We start from the raw sequence: 12,560 nt of genomic DNA, 5'->3' as shown, positions 1-12,560 counted from the left end.
GCTTCACATGGTGCCATGGAATTATTAGAACATTAAATTATGACTAGTTCAAAATATCTTGCAGTAGATCCAACAGAGAATTTCTTTCATCAGGAAAAATTAAAATATTTTCCAAGACAAGATTCTATTAAGCAAGCATTCATTGTATTCATGCAAGGAATGTAATAAAGTGAAGAACATAAAATCCAATTTTCTCAACAACCTGTTTGGAAACAGTATATGATGTCCAGAGGGGCATTAGGAATATTTCACTATAACCACTTTCAAAGTCAGTATGATATAAAATATCATATCTGGTCCGATAAAGCACTGCAGGTCGTCCATAGAGGAGGTGTCTCTCTAGGAAAGAAAAAAATAAAACTGTGTTAAACACATATCAAACTTTACCTCATTTAAAAAAATATTGGAAGAGAGTCGGATTGTCTAAAAATTTGCTTACTAATAACATAGCACCTTCTTCTTAATTTAATCAAGTTAGTTTTCCTAACACTTCTGTGGTTTATCTGATCAACTAAGCATGGGTCAAGGTTTGGAGATATCAAAACTATAATGTAAATGCCATATTTATGTTAATGCTTTCTTCAGTTGTAAAGAATTTACAATCTGAATAGGAAGGAAACTTTATATAGTAAATTTTGAAATTATTTGGCCGAAAAGAACACCAATAGGATTGGAATTTTGTAGAATTAATTTGACCCCTGAAGAGGCTTATCAGGTTAACCGATGATTTAATTAAGAGGAAGGCTCTCTTTGATCATTATTTGCAAACTGCAACTCAAATATGCATTTTCTTAGCATAAAAAGTGAGTAGTAATGAGCATTTAAAATAAGCAGCTTTGTCACATGGAAGAAAACTCTTCGGGTAAGTACTTAAAGGAACATGTATAGATAAAATAAGTGGGCATTCAAGAGGGTCCTTTAAATACATCAGTTATGGAAGAACTCGGCTAAGGCACCAGAATGCAGATTCAGACCCTTAGGGAAAGCGCTCCTGTTAGGGAGAAAAGGTCTGAAACTTTACTTTTCGAAGACGACATGGGAGTTCAGTATGCCAACCTTCACTCCACCCTCACTATAAATGCCTGGAGCTTAATCTGCCCACTTTGGATAGGCTAAAGTCAAAATTTCCGTAGATTCTTAGAAATTGAGGTCCCTACAGACCAAAAGATTTAGAGATTGAGGCTTAGACATTTTACCATTCCATAAGTGATAATTTAAAAAAAAAAAATTTACTTTTATTTTTATTAGAGAAAATAAGTTCTGGCAATCACTTATTAAATTATGTATACATGTTACTTTAAATAAAGTGTTACCATTCTATGCAAGTAATGGAGAAAACCCTTTGTAGAATACTTTGCAAGACCCTCCCAAGTAGAACTGCTGATTTGAGGCAAAGCGGCCCACGCTATTACAACACAAGCCTGTTCTGGGTAGTTTGGCTTCTTCAGCACTGCAGTAAATGCAGAAGCCTTGGTTAAGCTGCCAAATTTGGGGACCCACCCCGAAGAATTAGAACATAATATGACACTATTAAATAAATGAAATATAATAAACAAATAAAAAGCCAGCAAATCATAACAGTAGTACTTGAGGGCTGTTAACCAACTCAGACTTTCCTTCAAAACTCAAACCAAACCTTTTCTAGGTTCAAAATATCCATTAATGTTTTCCTTGTTTTCATTTTTGCTGCCTCTGAACTTCCTGGTTTCAGCTGGAAGCAGAAGTATCAAAATTCTTTGAGAAGCTATTCTCTTTTTATCATTCAAGTTTTAATGCATACCAAACACATTCCTCCAAACTCAAATTCAAGCTTAGGATCCAATCTATTGCATTAGGGGGCGGGCAGCAAAATACAGCATCCATGTTTTTACATGTAATACCCTTCCTCAGAGCAGCCACCAAACAAGAGACTTGGACAATCTGTAGTGTCCACCCACTCTGGTTCTTCCCTCAGTCCTGCTCATTTCTTCACATTCTCCCCACCCCCCCACCCTAATGCTCCATCCCGCAAAGGCAGATTTATTTGCAACACTGCTCGTGATCATTGTGAGCAACTCTATCAGACATGTTATTACATTTCCTTTCTCTGTACCAGGAATAACCTCCAGTCTTCTTCACCAGTGCTGTCACCTATCTTTTTCCAAATGTTTCTGTTAATGTATTCCCCATCATCAGACTCTGGGCACTTCCTTTGTGCCAGGCCCTGGGCTGTGGAATGGAGATGCTGGGTGGAGACGATTAACACAGAGCTCTCACCCTCAGAGAGCTCACAGTTCAGTGGGAGAGACAAACATGGCACGAATAACTGAGAGGCAATGTGCTCTGCACTGCATCAAAGACAGCTGCAGAGTGTGATGGGAACGCAGAGGACGAGGACTGCTTCCAACAGGGTCGAGGTGCGAGGTGGCATCTGTAAAGTCCTTGACAGAGCACAAGAAGTTAAACCAAGGTGACCCCATGTCCCAACTGATGCCTTCTGGCCTGGTGTAATTGTTAACAGTATCCCTTATCATACTCAAAAGTGCATGACAAATAATATGGTTACCTAGTTCAGCTCATGGAAGAGACATGAGGGGGCAAGGGAGAGGAAGTCCAAGAGGGGAAGAGACACTTTCTTAGATTCACTTTCTCCCGATAAGGTTTCCCAATTAAGCTTCTCCATCTCTATTCACTCTTCTGCTCTGCACAGAGAGACTCAACTTGCTTCAGAAATTTGGGCTTCATAGCTTGCAAGCTATTGTCACACACAGCTAAATACAGTTTTGGCACACAGCTAGAGCACAAATATATCATTATCTGACTGACTTTTTCTCAATTGTTACCGAGCATAAATGGCATAAAGAAAAAATATATATAGTGGCTTTGACAAAACCCAACCAACGTCCCCAATGACCCAAAAAAATCTACTTGAGTCTTCCTGTTTAATAGTTTCATCTAAAAAAGAAGTAAAATAATCTTTGCAGTAAGAATTTTAAGGTTCAGAATAAAAATTTAGATTTTATTTTATTTTTTTAGTTTTTCAAAGTACCAAAGAATCACAGGTTCTTGGTCATAGCCTGACTCAGCTAGTCTTTAGGACATCTTGGGTGAGCCACTCGTTGCTTTTCTGTTTAGAAGAAAGTCCCTATTCAGGCCACAAAACGTACTTGAACCTTGGTGTTTACACGTTAGGATCTTTATCTCAAGATCGACAACCATGGAGACTCGCCTGCAAGCCTCTGCTTTTGCAGCGTATGCCGGGGATTTCTTGATGTGGATCTAGCATAGCCCGTGTCTTCCCAGGCTGGGTTCTTGTCGTAGAATTCCCAGCAGAGCCTTCCTTCCCAGGCTGGGAATGCCTGCCGTTGAACTCCAGACAGAGCCGGCATTCCACACCCCAGGTCCCTGTTTACAATAGTGTCTCTGGCATTTTTGGTACATGCCAAGGTTCTCCCTCCAGATACCACATTTGGCAAAATATTGTGAGGCAAACCTTTTAAGTGGTGCGGACTTCCCCAGCACTCATTCTTTTTGTCTTCCAAAATTTGGTCATACAGACATGAGTTTGTGTTTCTTTTCCCTCCTCAGCTTCCTGATTCATATTCCCACAGATTAGCTGGCTGACTTGAGAACCACATGAAAATCTCTCCTTTTTTTTTAAATCTTTCACTCCCACAATAACGTGCTCTTAAATTTTACCACAAAATCCTACCCAAGGTCTTTCCTTTTACTGCGTCTCTTCTCCTCCTTTGCCTTACAAGTGCTTACTATCATTTGCTGCCATTTCAACCTCCTCTGAGATTTGATTCGAGTACCTCTTGGTGCTCTGTTCTTTGTTAACTCAACCCTTAAAACATTATGCTATAATTAATTCATCAACTGGCTAAATCTTGCAACAAAACAATAACTTTATGAGGACAGAGACTTTATCTGTTTCATGGTTGGAGACTGTATGCTCCATCTCCAACAATGCTAATCACATAATATCTACTTTGTAAATACTTAATGATAAATTCATGGTTTTTTTTTAAATATTGGCTTTCTACATAGGACCTGCCTAATATAATCCTGAGAGATGGACTGAGTAGATCAGCATGATCTCCATTGTACTGATGAAGGAACTGGAAGTTTAGGATTTGTACAAAATAATTCAGCTGCGTAGCAGCACCCAGAATCTAGATGTTCATCTTCCTGCTCCATCATTCTTCTCCTTAGCCTTTGGGGTGGTCTCCAGTTGGATGCTGACTGCTGGGTTATTCCAATGGAGGGAAAACTAGAATGAAGGTCCAAGTACTCCTGGGCATGAGCTCTGCACGAGTAATGCCTAGTGAGAAGCTAAGGAGGACAGCAGTTTGTATCACAGCATCTAGTATTTCAGAAATAACTTTCAAACACTAATATACATCAAAATTCTCTCTTGACATATTCTCTTTGTTCCAACTCTTAGAATAAGAAGCATTTTTAGAAGAAAGATACATAGGCTTTAACGTCATATGAAACAGGAGTCAAATCTCATTTTAGCTCTTTATAGCTCCGTAACTCTGTGACTTAACCTTTCAAAGCTTTATATCTCACTGGAATGCTGCACTGTTTAGGGACAAAATATGTAAAGCATCTAGTTCAGTCTTGACCCGAAGTAGTTGTAGTTGGAGTGTTTAGTAAAGGGTTTGTGCTCTACTTCAATATCAGCAAAGAATACTGGTAGGTAAAGGTTAATATTAATAAAATTCAATGTATCATCAGATTCACCTTGAATTCTACTATAAATCATAAACAAATATACTATGTATTGATTTCTTCCAGGTCTTTCACAAAACACAGACATATACACGCAGACACAAACACAAAGAAACATGAGTGTATCTCCTTCTTTCTTTAGTACAACCAGTATCTCCAAAGAAAAAACAAAAATGAGAAACATTTCAGAATTGTAAAGATCTTCAGAGGAGATTCCCTCTCTAGCCATACTCAGGACTCTGCTTTAAGGTTAACATGAATTACTAGTGTGTAAGTCATTTTTCTATCCAAACCAGCTTCTCATTGTGTATGATAAGAGGCCAAACACACATAGGTGTTAAAATTATTTTAAATTCCTTTTTCACAAAAATGATAGTGAGTGCTAACCTAAGGAAATATAAAACATTTTTATTTCAATGTAAATAGAGAAAACACTAAAGTTAAAATAAATGGTGCAATTATTATTACAGTGAAAATTATACTTGGCTATGTGCCAGCATTGCTTGCTATGAAAGATTTGAATTTTTTCTTTTCTTTCATTCATTCACTATTAATCTGAAGTCACAAGGAAATGAGTTTCCATTGCATGGCAAGTCTGCCAAGATGTAAGGTACATGTGATCCAGAAATAACAACAATCATGCAATCAAGATCCAGAATCTACCACATATCTAAAAATATTAAAGCTTTAGCAAGTAGTTTAGATCACTGCTTTTCAAGATTATATTTTTCTTCCTCTTCATTTTAATAAAGGGCATGATTCTATAACAGTTTAAATATTTATAGAAAAATATTGTCCAATATTAATTTAATATAGTTCTCCCTTTTTTAACCTGGTTGTTTCACCAGGGGATGAAACGTGTTTTATGTAGCTTTTATACATGTATTTTGTATAGATGTATGATTGATTTTATAGCGTATGACACTAAAACAGCATATGAATGTTACAAGTGAAGTGTGTATAGCATAAGACATGCTAAAAAATATCAACTACTTACATCTGTGCTTAAAAAAACTAATAATAAATGTAGTAAAACTTCAAAATTGTATAGAACTTTAGGTTTACAAACTGTTTTAAAAGCCTCACTATGTATTTAAAAGGATCCAGAAAGGTTATATAATTACTCTGAACGTAACACACAAAGTGATCCACATTCACAAGGTTCTACTCGAGTGAAGCAGACATTAAATATTTTAAATGGGAGACTGAATTTATGATGCAAGAAATATCATAAAGCCCTGGAAGAACTCCAACCAAGAAAACATTGCTTTGCGGCTAATGAAACCACTGAAATAGAGCCCATAAGACAGAGACAAAGAGACAAAGAGACAGGGGGAGAGGGGCAGGAGAGAAAGTATTAGGTTGATACATATTCCAGAATCTAAACAAGGAAATGCTCTGTACATAGTAAGATGATGATAAATAATTATTTTTATTTCATGTTATACTTTTCAATTCTCTCTTGTATCATTAAAAGCTGGTCCCACTGGGCCACGGGCAGACCAAGGGCATGTACTACTATGATTCTCCCCTCATATTTTATGCCACCAGTTTGGAGCCATGGGTTCAGGTGCCAACAGTGGCACAGTTGTCTCAGACAAAACAGTGCCGGGCCAGGGTAAGTGCTTAACAAATGCTTGCTGAATAAATCCATGAGGATCCATTTCCATGAAAACACACAGACTTTAAGCTTCAGTGTTGTAAAAAGACACTTCAGTGATATGAATAAGACACTTACATTCAGCTCTGAGCTCCAGAGATGTGACATCACTTAACTAGCCTCCCAGCCTTCAGAGTTAGTGATTCACCAAGAAGATACCTCTTACTCTTACGTTTGGAGGTTTAAGATTACCACTTATGCTGAGTTTGTGGGACTGGTTTTGTCACATGAGCACTCGGCCACCAACAAACCAAACGTAGGAATTTTTTTTTTTCTCAGTCAGAAATGTGTTAGTACCATGAACAGCCAAAGTTTGAATCAATGAAAACATGGGAGTCCAGTGACAGCTAAAGTTATCATAATTAACAACTTCATGACCTTGAGAAGTGAAGCATCTGATTAATTTTCCTCTGCCTTGGTTATGGATTATTTGAAAAACTTAAATCATGAGATTCTGCACCCCTTGACTCCGGCAACATTTCAATTTTTCTAATTATAGTGACACTATAGTCCGCTGGAGGTTAGGTGTTGAACATTCGAAAACACTTGTAGAGTTTGTGAAGGATTTGTGTACCTTCCACCAATAAAGGCCTATCTTCAAAGCTAGGTTCCTCCAATGACATGCCTACAAGTCTGTGTGTTCTATGATCAAAGGGAGAAGGCGGTGGTGGTGATGTGGAAGAGGAAGAAGGAGGCAGATGAAGATCTTTATAAACAGGAAAAATAAATCAAGCATATAAAATGTCCTACTGGTTTCCTCAACTCTACTTAATCAGATTGGAAACAGTACATATGATAAACAGAACCATATGTAAGCTAATAACTCGGGTGACGCTCTCAGAAGAATTTGGCTGTGTGCATCTTTACTGCATGACTCGAGGATGCTGTGCTTGGGTTCTATCACTTTTTAAATATACTTTCAATGATTTCCTTGCTGTTGAACATGCTATCCCATCTACCACAGTAACCTGTCTAGGAACTTTTCTCTCCCCTTCTATTTTCTTCTGATTTTCTGGATTTTCAAAATCAGAAGCAAGAGCTTATGTGGGAGATTGTATTATTGTGTTTACTGGCCCTGCTCATTGCCATTTGACTTGCAAGATAGAGTCCTTGTGGAAAAAATAGACTTCCCCGCACCATTGTAGGAGGTGTCATGTGCACAGCTTGGGCCAGTGAACTGTGAGTGGAAGTGGCCTCATAAAAGCAGAAACATTGAGAGCCAGTACAAAGTTCTGTGGTTCCTCTGCTCCCTCTGCCATGAGCAGGGCATGTCCCCAACAGGGGTTCCTCCTTCAGCCTGGATTCCACAATAATGAGAGAGTGGAATGATAGACAAAAGACACTTGGAAAGATAAGCAGTGGGAAGAGAGTGGGTATGAGAAATTATTCAATGGGTACAAAGTATATAATTTGGATGATGATATCCTGAAAGCTGTGACTTGACCACTATGGTACCTACACATGTAAAATAATTGCCCTTGTACCCCATAAATTTATGCAAATTTTTAAAAAAGAGTACACATGGGGCAGAGCCTCCTTGGCCTTCAGTCAGCACACTAAAATGTGAGCAAGAAATGCATCTCTCTTGATGCCAATCATTGAGATTCTTTTTTTTTTTTTTTTGAAAACTTGCAAAAGTTCACTAATACATGCTTATTGTCATTGTACATAAAATAAGAGTTAGGGCTCAAGATGATCCTTTATGTGAAGATGGAGTTCTGATTTGATTCCCTCTGAGTATCTCCCCCCACCACAATATACACATGGACTTTCCAGGAAGGTGAGCTTCATGTAGGTACCAGCTGCTATTACTTATAACTGTGACTACCCTTTAGAAGAGGGCCCATAGCTCCTTAACTTATGACCTACCAAGTGCACAATGGATTGTCCATTTCTCAGAGGGCTTTAAAGCTATTGAAGAAAAAAAAAAGCTAATGGAATGTTTCTATTACACAACTGACATCTAGTACACATAGAATAAACCAATATCCTTTGCCAGATAGATGTAAAAATCATGTTGCAATACAAATTTGAATTTAAAAAAATATTGGGCTTACACTATAAAGTAAATAAGAATTCTCTTCAATTTTTGAAAACTAGAAAAAATTTATCTGATTGTTTTTTCCATAAACCTCTTACCTTCTGTAGACCCTTTTGTATGAAGGCGTTTGTTGAGTTCATCCAATTTGTTCTTCATTTGTGAAAACCAGTAAAGGAAAAAAGAAACCAAATCAGAAATGCTCTTTCTTTCCTGTACCCTTTTCTCTACTTAGCACCCTGCTAAATTCAAAAGAGGATCCTAAAATCTATCAGTAGCATAAATTCTTTTGAGGAATTACTATTGTATCTCAAATTGACATTCTAGGCTCCACTTGCTGGTAGTTCTTTCTCTATAAGCACCTTCTTTAATCTCTCCTTAACTCTGTTTCCTTCCCTTAAAACTGTGGAACTAACTTACCATGTTGGTAATGACGATTATTTGGGCACATATATGTAAATAATTAGAATAGTGCCTCAATATTTCATGTTAATCCCTAGGTACACTAAAGTGATTCTCAAACCAATTTATGAAATCACTTTTTCCAAAGCTAAAAAGCAAGGACTCAGCAATTCGGAAAAGTAATGGCTCAGCAACTCCACCCTTCACTACATATCCTAGAGACACTCTAGCATATGCGCACAAGAAGACATTTGCAGTGACATCTGCTGCAGCATTGTTTGTAAGTGCAACATTTGGAAGTTACCCAATGTTCTCAAATAGGAAAATGAATAAAATCATTATGGTATATTTATACAATTAAATATCATTACTATATTAGCAGTAAAAGTGAGTGAGCTAAAACTTCATGTATTAATATGCATAAACCTCAATAACATGAACAGGATAATTGTAGGATACATATAGTATAATAGCATTTACATAAAAATTTATAATATGCAAAACTATACTATAGGTTATTTTAGGAAACCAAACTAAAGATTACTTAATATATTATTTAAGGGATACATACATATGGAGTATAAAAGTACAGAGACGTTTATGCACACTATATTTAGGATAATAGTTACCTCTGGTAGGAAGCAAATAGGATGGAGTTGGATACAGGAAGCTTCCACTGAATCTGTAATGTTTTCTTTCCTATGATGTATGTACTGAGGTATTCATTTTTATTATTCTGTATACATTTTTAGTATGTCTGGAATTTTTTTTTAATAAAAGGAAGGCAGTCTTTTGGAGAAACCCATAGAAAAAATAAAGACAATCCAGAATTTCTCTAAAATGATTTAAGACAAGATATCCAAAAGATTTCTTGTTCTTCTGAAGAAAAGTAATTCAGAAAACAAGATACAGTACAACAAATGGATTCCTCTAAAATTATATTTGGGATCTACTTCCCAAGACTACTGCCTGTTGACTTTGGCAACTCAATTCCCCCAGCTAAGGTCTGAGCATTACTTGCCCTATGTTTATTAGTCTCCTCAGTTCTTTTTAGGAGCAAAAGCAGGAAGGAGAAAAAAATAGGGGAGAGGGGAAGAAGAGCAATCTGAACTCCTCCAGTGGCAAACCTCCCAAACTGTGGCTCCTAGGCCCCTAGGAATTCTGGAAGGTAACAAATTGTAGAGGAAGGAGATAAGGCAGTAGAAGAATGATGTTCCATTTTTCTGAGGCCTAATAGAAAAATCACAGATTTACCCATAATAAAACAACACATGCAAAAATACCACATTTCCTTGTGTTGGGCTGGCATCACATCAACTCAGTGTGGTAACTCTAGTTAATTCCTCCTATAGAAACACTGGTTGGCAGCTATAAAGGTCTTTGATCAATATAAAATTAAATAAGTAAATTATTGCTTAATACTTGTAGTTTGTTTGTTATTCAAAAACTGTCCAAACATGGTGTATGGGACCACCACCACATTCATGTTGGGCCCTGCTCTACCCTGCTTTGTGTCCTTGGAGGCTGACCTCTAGGGACCACATCCAACAGTAAACTTGCCCTGTGGCTTCCTGATAGGTTCTACCAATGAGTGACATCTGCAAGGGAGTAGAGGGGAGAGAGCTGAGGGATAACTCCCCTAGCTCTTTTCCTGCTGGGTTGCGGTGGATGAGCTGCACTCATCTACCAAATACAGTAATTCCTTCCTCCTGAGCTCTCTCTCCATGCTCTGGCAACTTGCTCCCTTCCCTCCCCCTACAGGCCTTGTAGGGTACCCTGCTAATCCCAGGGTACTTCATCATTCCTTACTGACTTCCATTCATCCTTCCTAGTCTTTGTAAATAGTGCTCTCATTAAGCATGACTGGAACAATTTCTTTAAACTCTCTTTCAAAACCTCTTCTTCATGGCTCACCTGTTTCCTGTTGGGACCATGACTGATATACATATGATCCACAGTTGAAAAAAACAGAAAAAGGTTTTGGTTGGGAACTGTGACTCCACAGAATAGCATCATGAATTTACTTTTTCCCCTTCCTTCTCTATACCTGAGCTGTCCAATATGGTAATCACAAGCCACACATGGCTCTTTACATTTAAAGTAATTAAATTAAAATTTTACTTCCTCAGTCACACCAGCCACTGGCTACCATTTTGGACAGCACCACTATCGACCATTTCTACCATCACGGAAAGTTCTATTGGACAGTCCTGTTACACACCCACCACGGTCCTCCATGATAAACATAAAGATTATTTCTACCTTTGGCTCTACCTTATCATCACAGGTGCAGCCCAGGTCAAAATCAGACTGAAGGTACATAATCCCTGGATAATTGGGTCTGGCAACTTCCTCTGGCATGGTTGGCCTGAAAGTATTAGTACGCAAGAGATGATTCAAACTTCCATGGGTCCCATTATTAGGAGCTGGTTTCAATCCCAGGAGATCTGATGAAAAGAATGAAAAAGAGGCAGGTGCTTCTTAAATGCTTTTTGATGATATATGGTAAGAATCAAAACCTTTCACCTTCTAAGAGTCTGAAAACTCTGAACATAAATCAGAATTGGATAAAACCAAATTTAGCTGGCAGGCACCCCCTTCTTACCTCCTGAACCATTCTGGCCTGACCATGTCTTGCCACAGCTTTCTGAAATAGCCATGTTCATTGCTCCACCATGAATAGAGAGAGACATTCTCACAAAGAAAGAGTGAAGGAATAGGGTCTAAGCTAGCCATTGTCTGTGTCTATGATAGTTACAACCCAAGGACTATCAGTGTCAGTATCACTATCTTTCTGCACTTCTCTGGGACTTTTTAATCTCAAATTTTGAAACGAGACACATAATCAATGAATAACCATGTCTGCCCTCTAAGGCACTCCACAGAAGTGTGGGGACAAGAGGAGGCTTTGGCCGTGTGCCCTGAAGTGCCACTGTGAGATGAACAGGCTGATTTCATAGCAAGTGAATGGTTGCCAAGTGGGCACACAGTGCCTTGCCTAAGCTCAGAGGCAGGACACGGGAGAGCTAGCAGCCAAGATGGGAAAAGAACCCAGGAGACCCGACTTGCAGACTCCCCCTCTAACCACCAGACTGGCACTCCCTCACTAAATAGGAAAAGTTGTCCTCATTCAGCAACTAGAAGCTCAAAGAAGAAAAATAATTAGGTGCACATAAATAGCTGGCCAGGATGCAAGCTGGCAAAATTTTAACTGGGCTGCAATGCAAGAGATGGAGGTGGGAGAGGGCTCTGTGTAGAACTCTTGCTCCAGCAGGTCTCTGACCAATGGTGTCAAGCTGTAATGCTATATTGGATCAGCCAGAGGCTGCCAACAGCAACACTATGAAAATTCCCCATTAGCCAACTGTTGAAGGAAGACAAAGACGCCTTAGAAGGGTTTGATACTCTGCCTTTGGAACCCATGGCAAGTTACAACATTTTTCTTGTGGGGAGAAAAGGTGGTCCCAGAAGATGGACACCTCACTTCTTTCTCTGACATGGAAGAAGTTCACATATTAACTAAACATTGTTTCGTTGGTTTTGATTACACAAGTGACTTACCACACATAACATTGTAAAGTTCAATGTTTTCAAATGGAGGTACTTTAGTCTTGTACTTAAATGTTGGGCCATAACCTACAAAAACAGTCTTTCAAAAGGAAGAAAACAAACAAAAGCAATTAAACATTGTTTGGTAGCACCCCCCCTCTATTTATGAATCCTGTACAACTTCATGCACACCAC

At 38.3% G+C, this 12,560-nt stretch overlaps 1 protein-coding gene across 5 annotated transcripts in view; it reads right to left on the bottom strand.

The window, feature by feature from the left end:
- The window catches only part of ENPP2 (ectonucleotide pyrophosphatase/phosphodiesterase 2), a 110,029-nt gene that overhangs the window by 14,019 nt on the left and 83,450 nt on the right, over positions 1 to 12,560 (bottom strand). For 2 of the 5 annotated variants that reach the window (XM_069466049.1, XM_069466047.1), the window contains exons 17-21: positions 12,378 to 12,465; positions 11,079 to 11,263; positions 8,516 to 8,567; positions 1,637 to 1,711; positions 203 to 339 (exon numbers count right to left, since the gene is read on the bottom strand). In XM_069466049.1, the coding sequence (XP_069322150.1) occupies positions 203 to 339; positions 1,637 to 1,711; positions 8,516 to 8,567; positions 11,079 to 11,263; positions 12,378 to 12,465 (537 nt within the window). The remainder of the gene's footprint in view (positions 1 to 202; positions 340 to 1,636; positions 1,712 to 8,515; positions 8,568 to 11,078; positions 11,264 to 12,377; positions 12,466 to 12,560) is intronic. The other 3 variants (XM_069466045.1, XM_069466048.1, XM_069466046.1) reach the window with 2 other exon arrangements.

The sequence above is a fragment of the Eulemur rufifrons genome, chromosome 3, assembly GCF_041146395.1.
Source record: "Eulemur rufifrons isolate Redbay chromosome 3, OSU_ERuf_1, whole genome shotgun sequence".
NCBI lineage: Eukaryota > Metazoa > Chordata > Mammalia > Primates > Lemuridae > Eulemur > Eulemur rufifrons.
The sequence above is the reverse complement of the archived record's forward strand: the minus strand, read 5'-3'. Positions and strand labels throughout refer to the sequence as shown.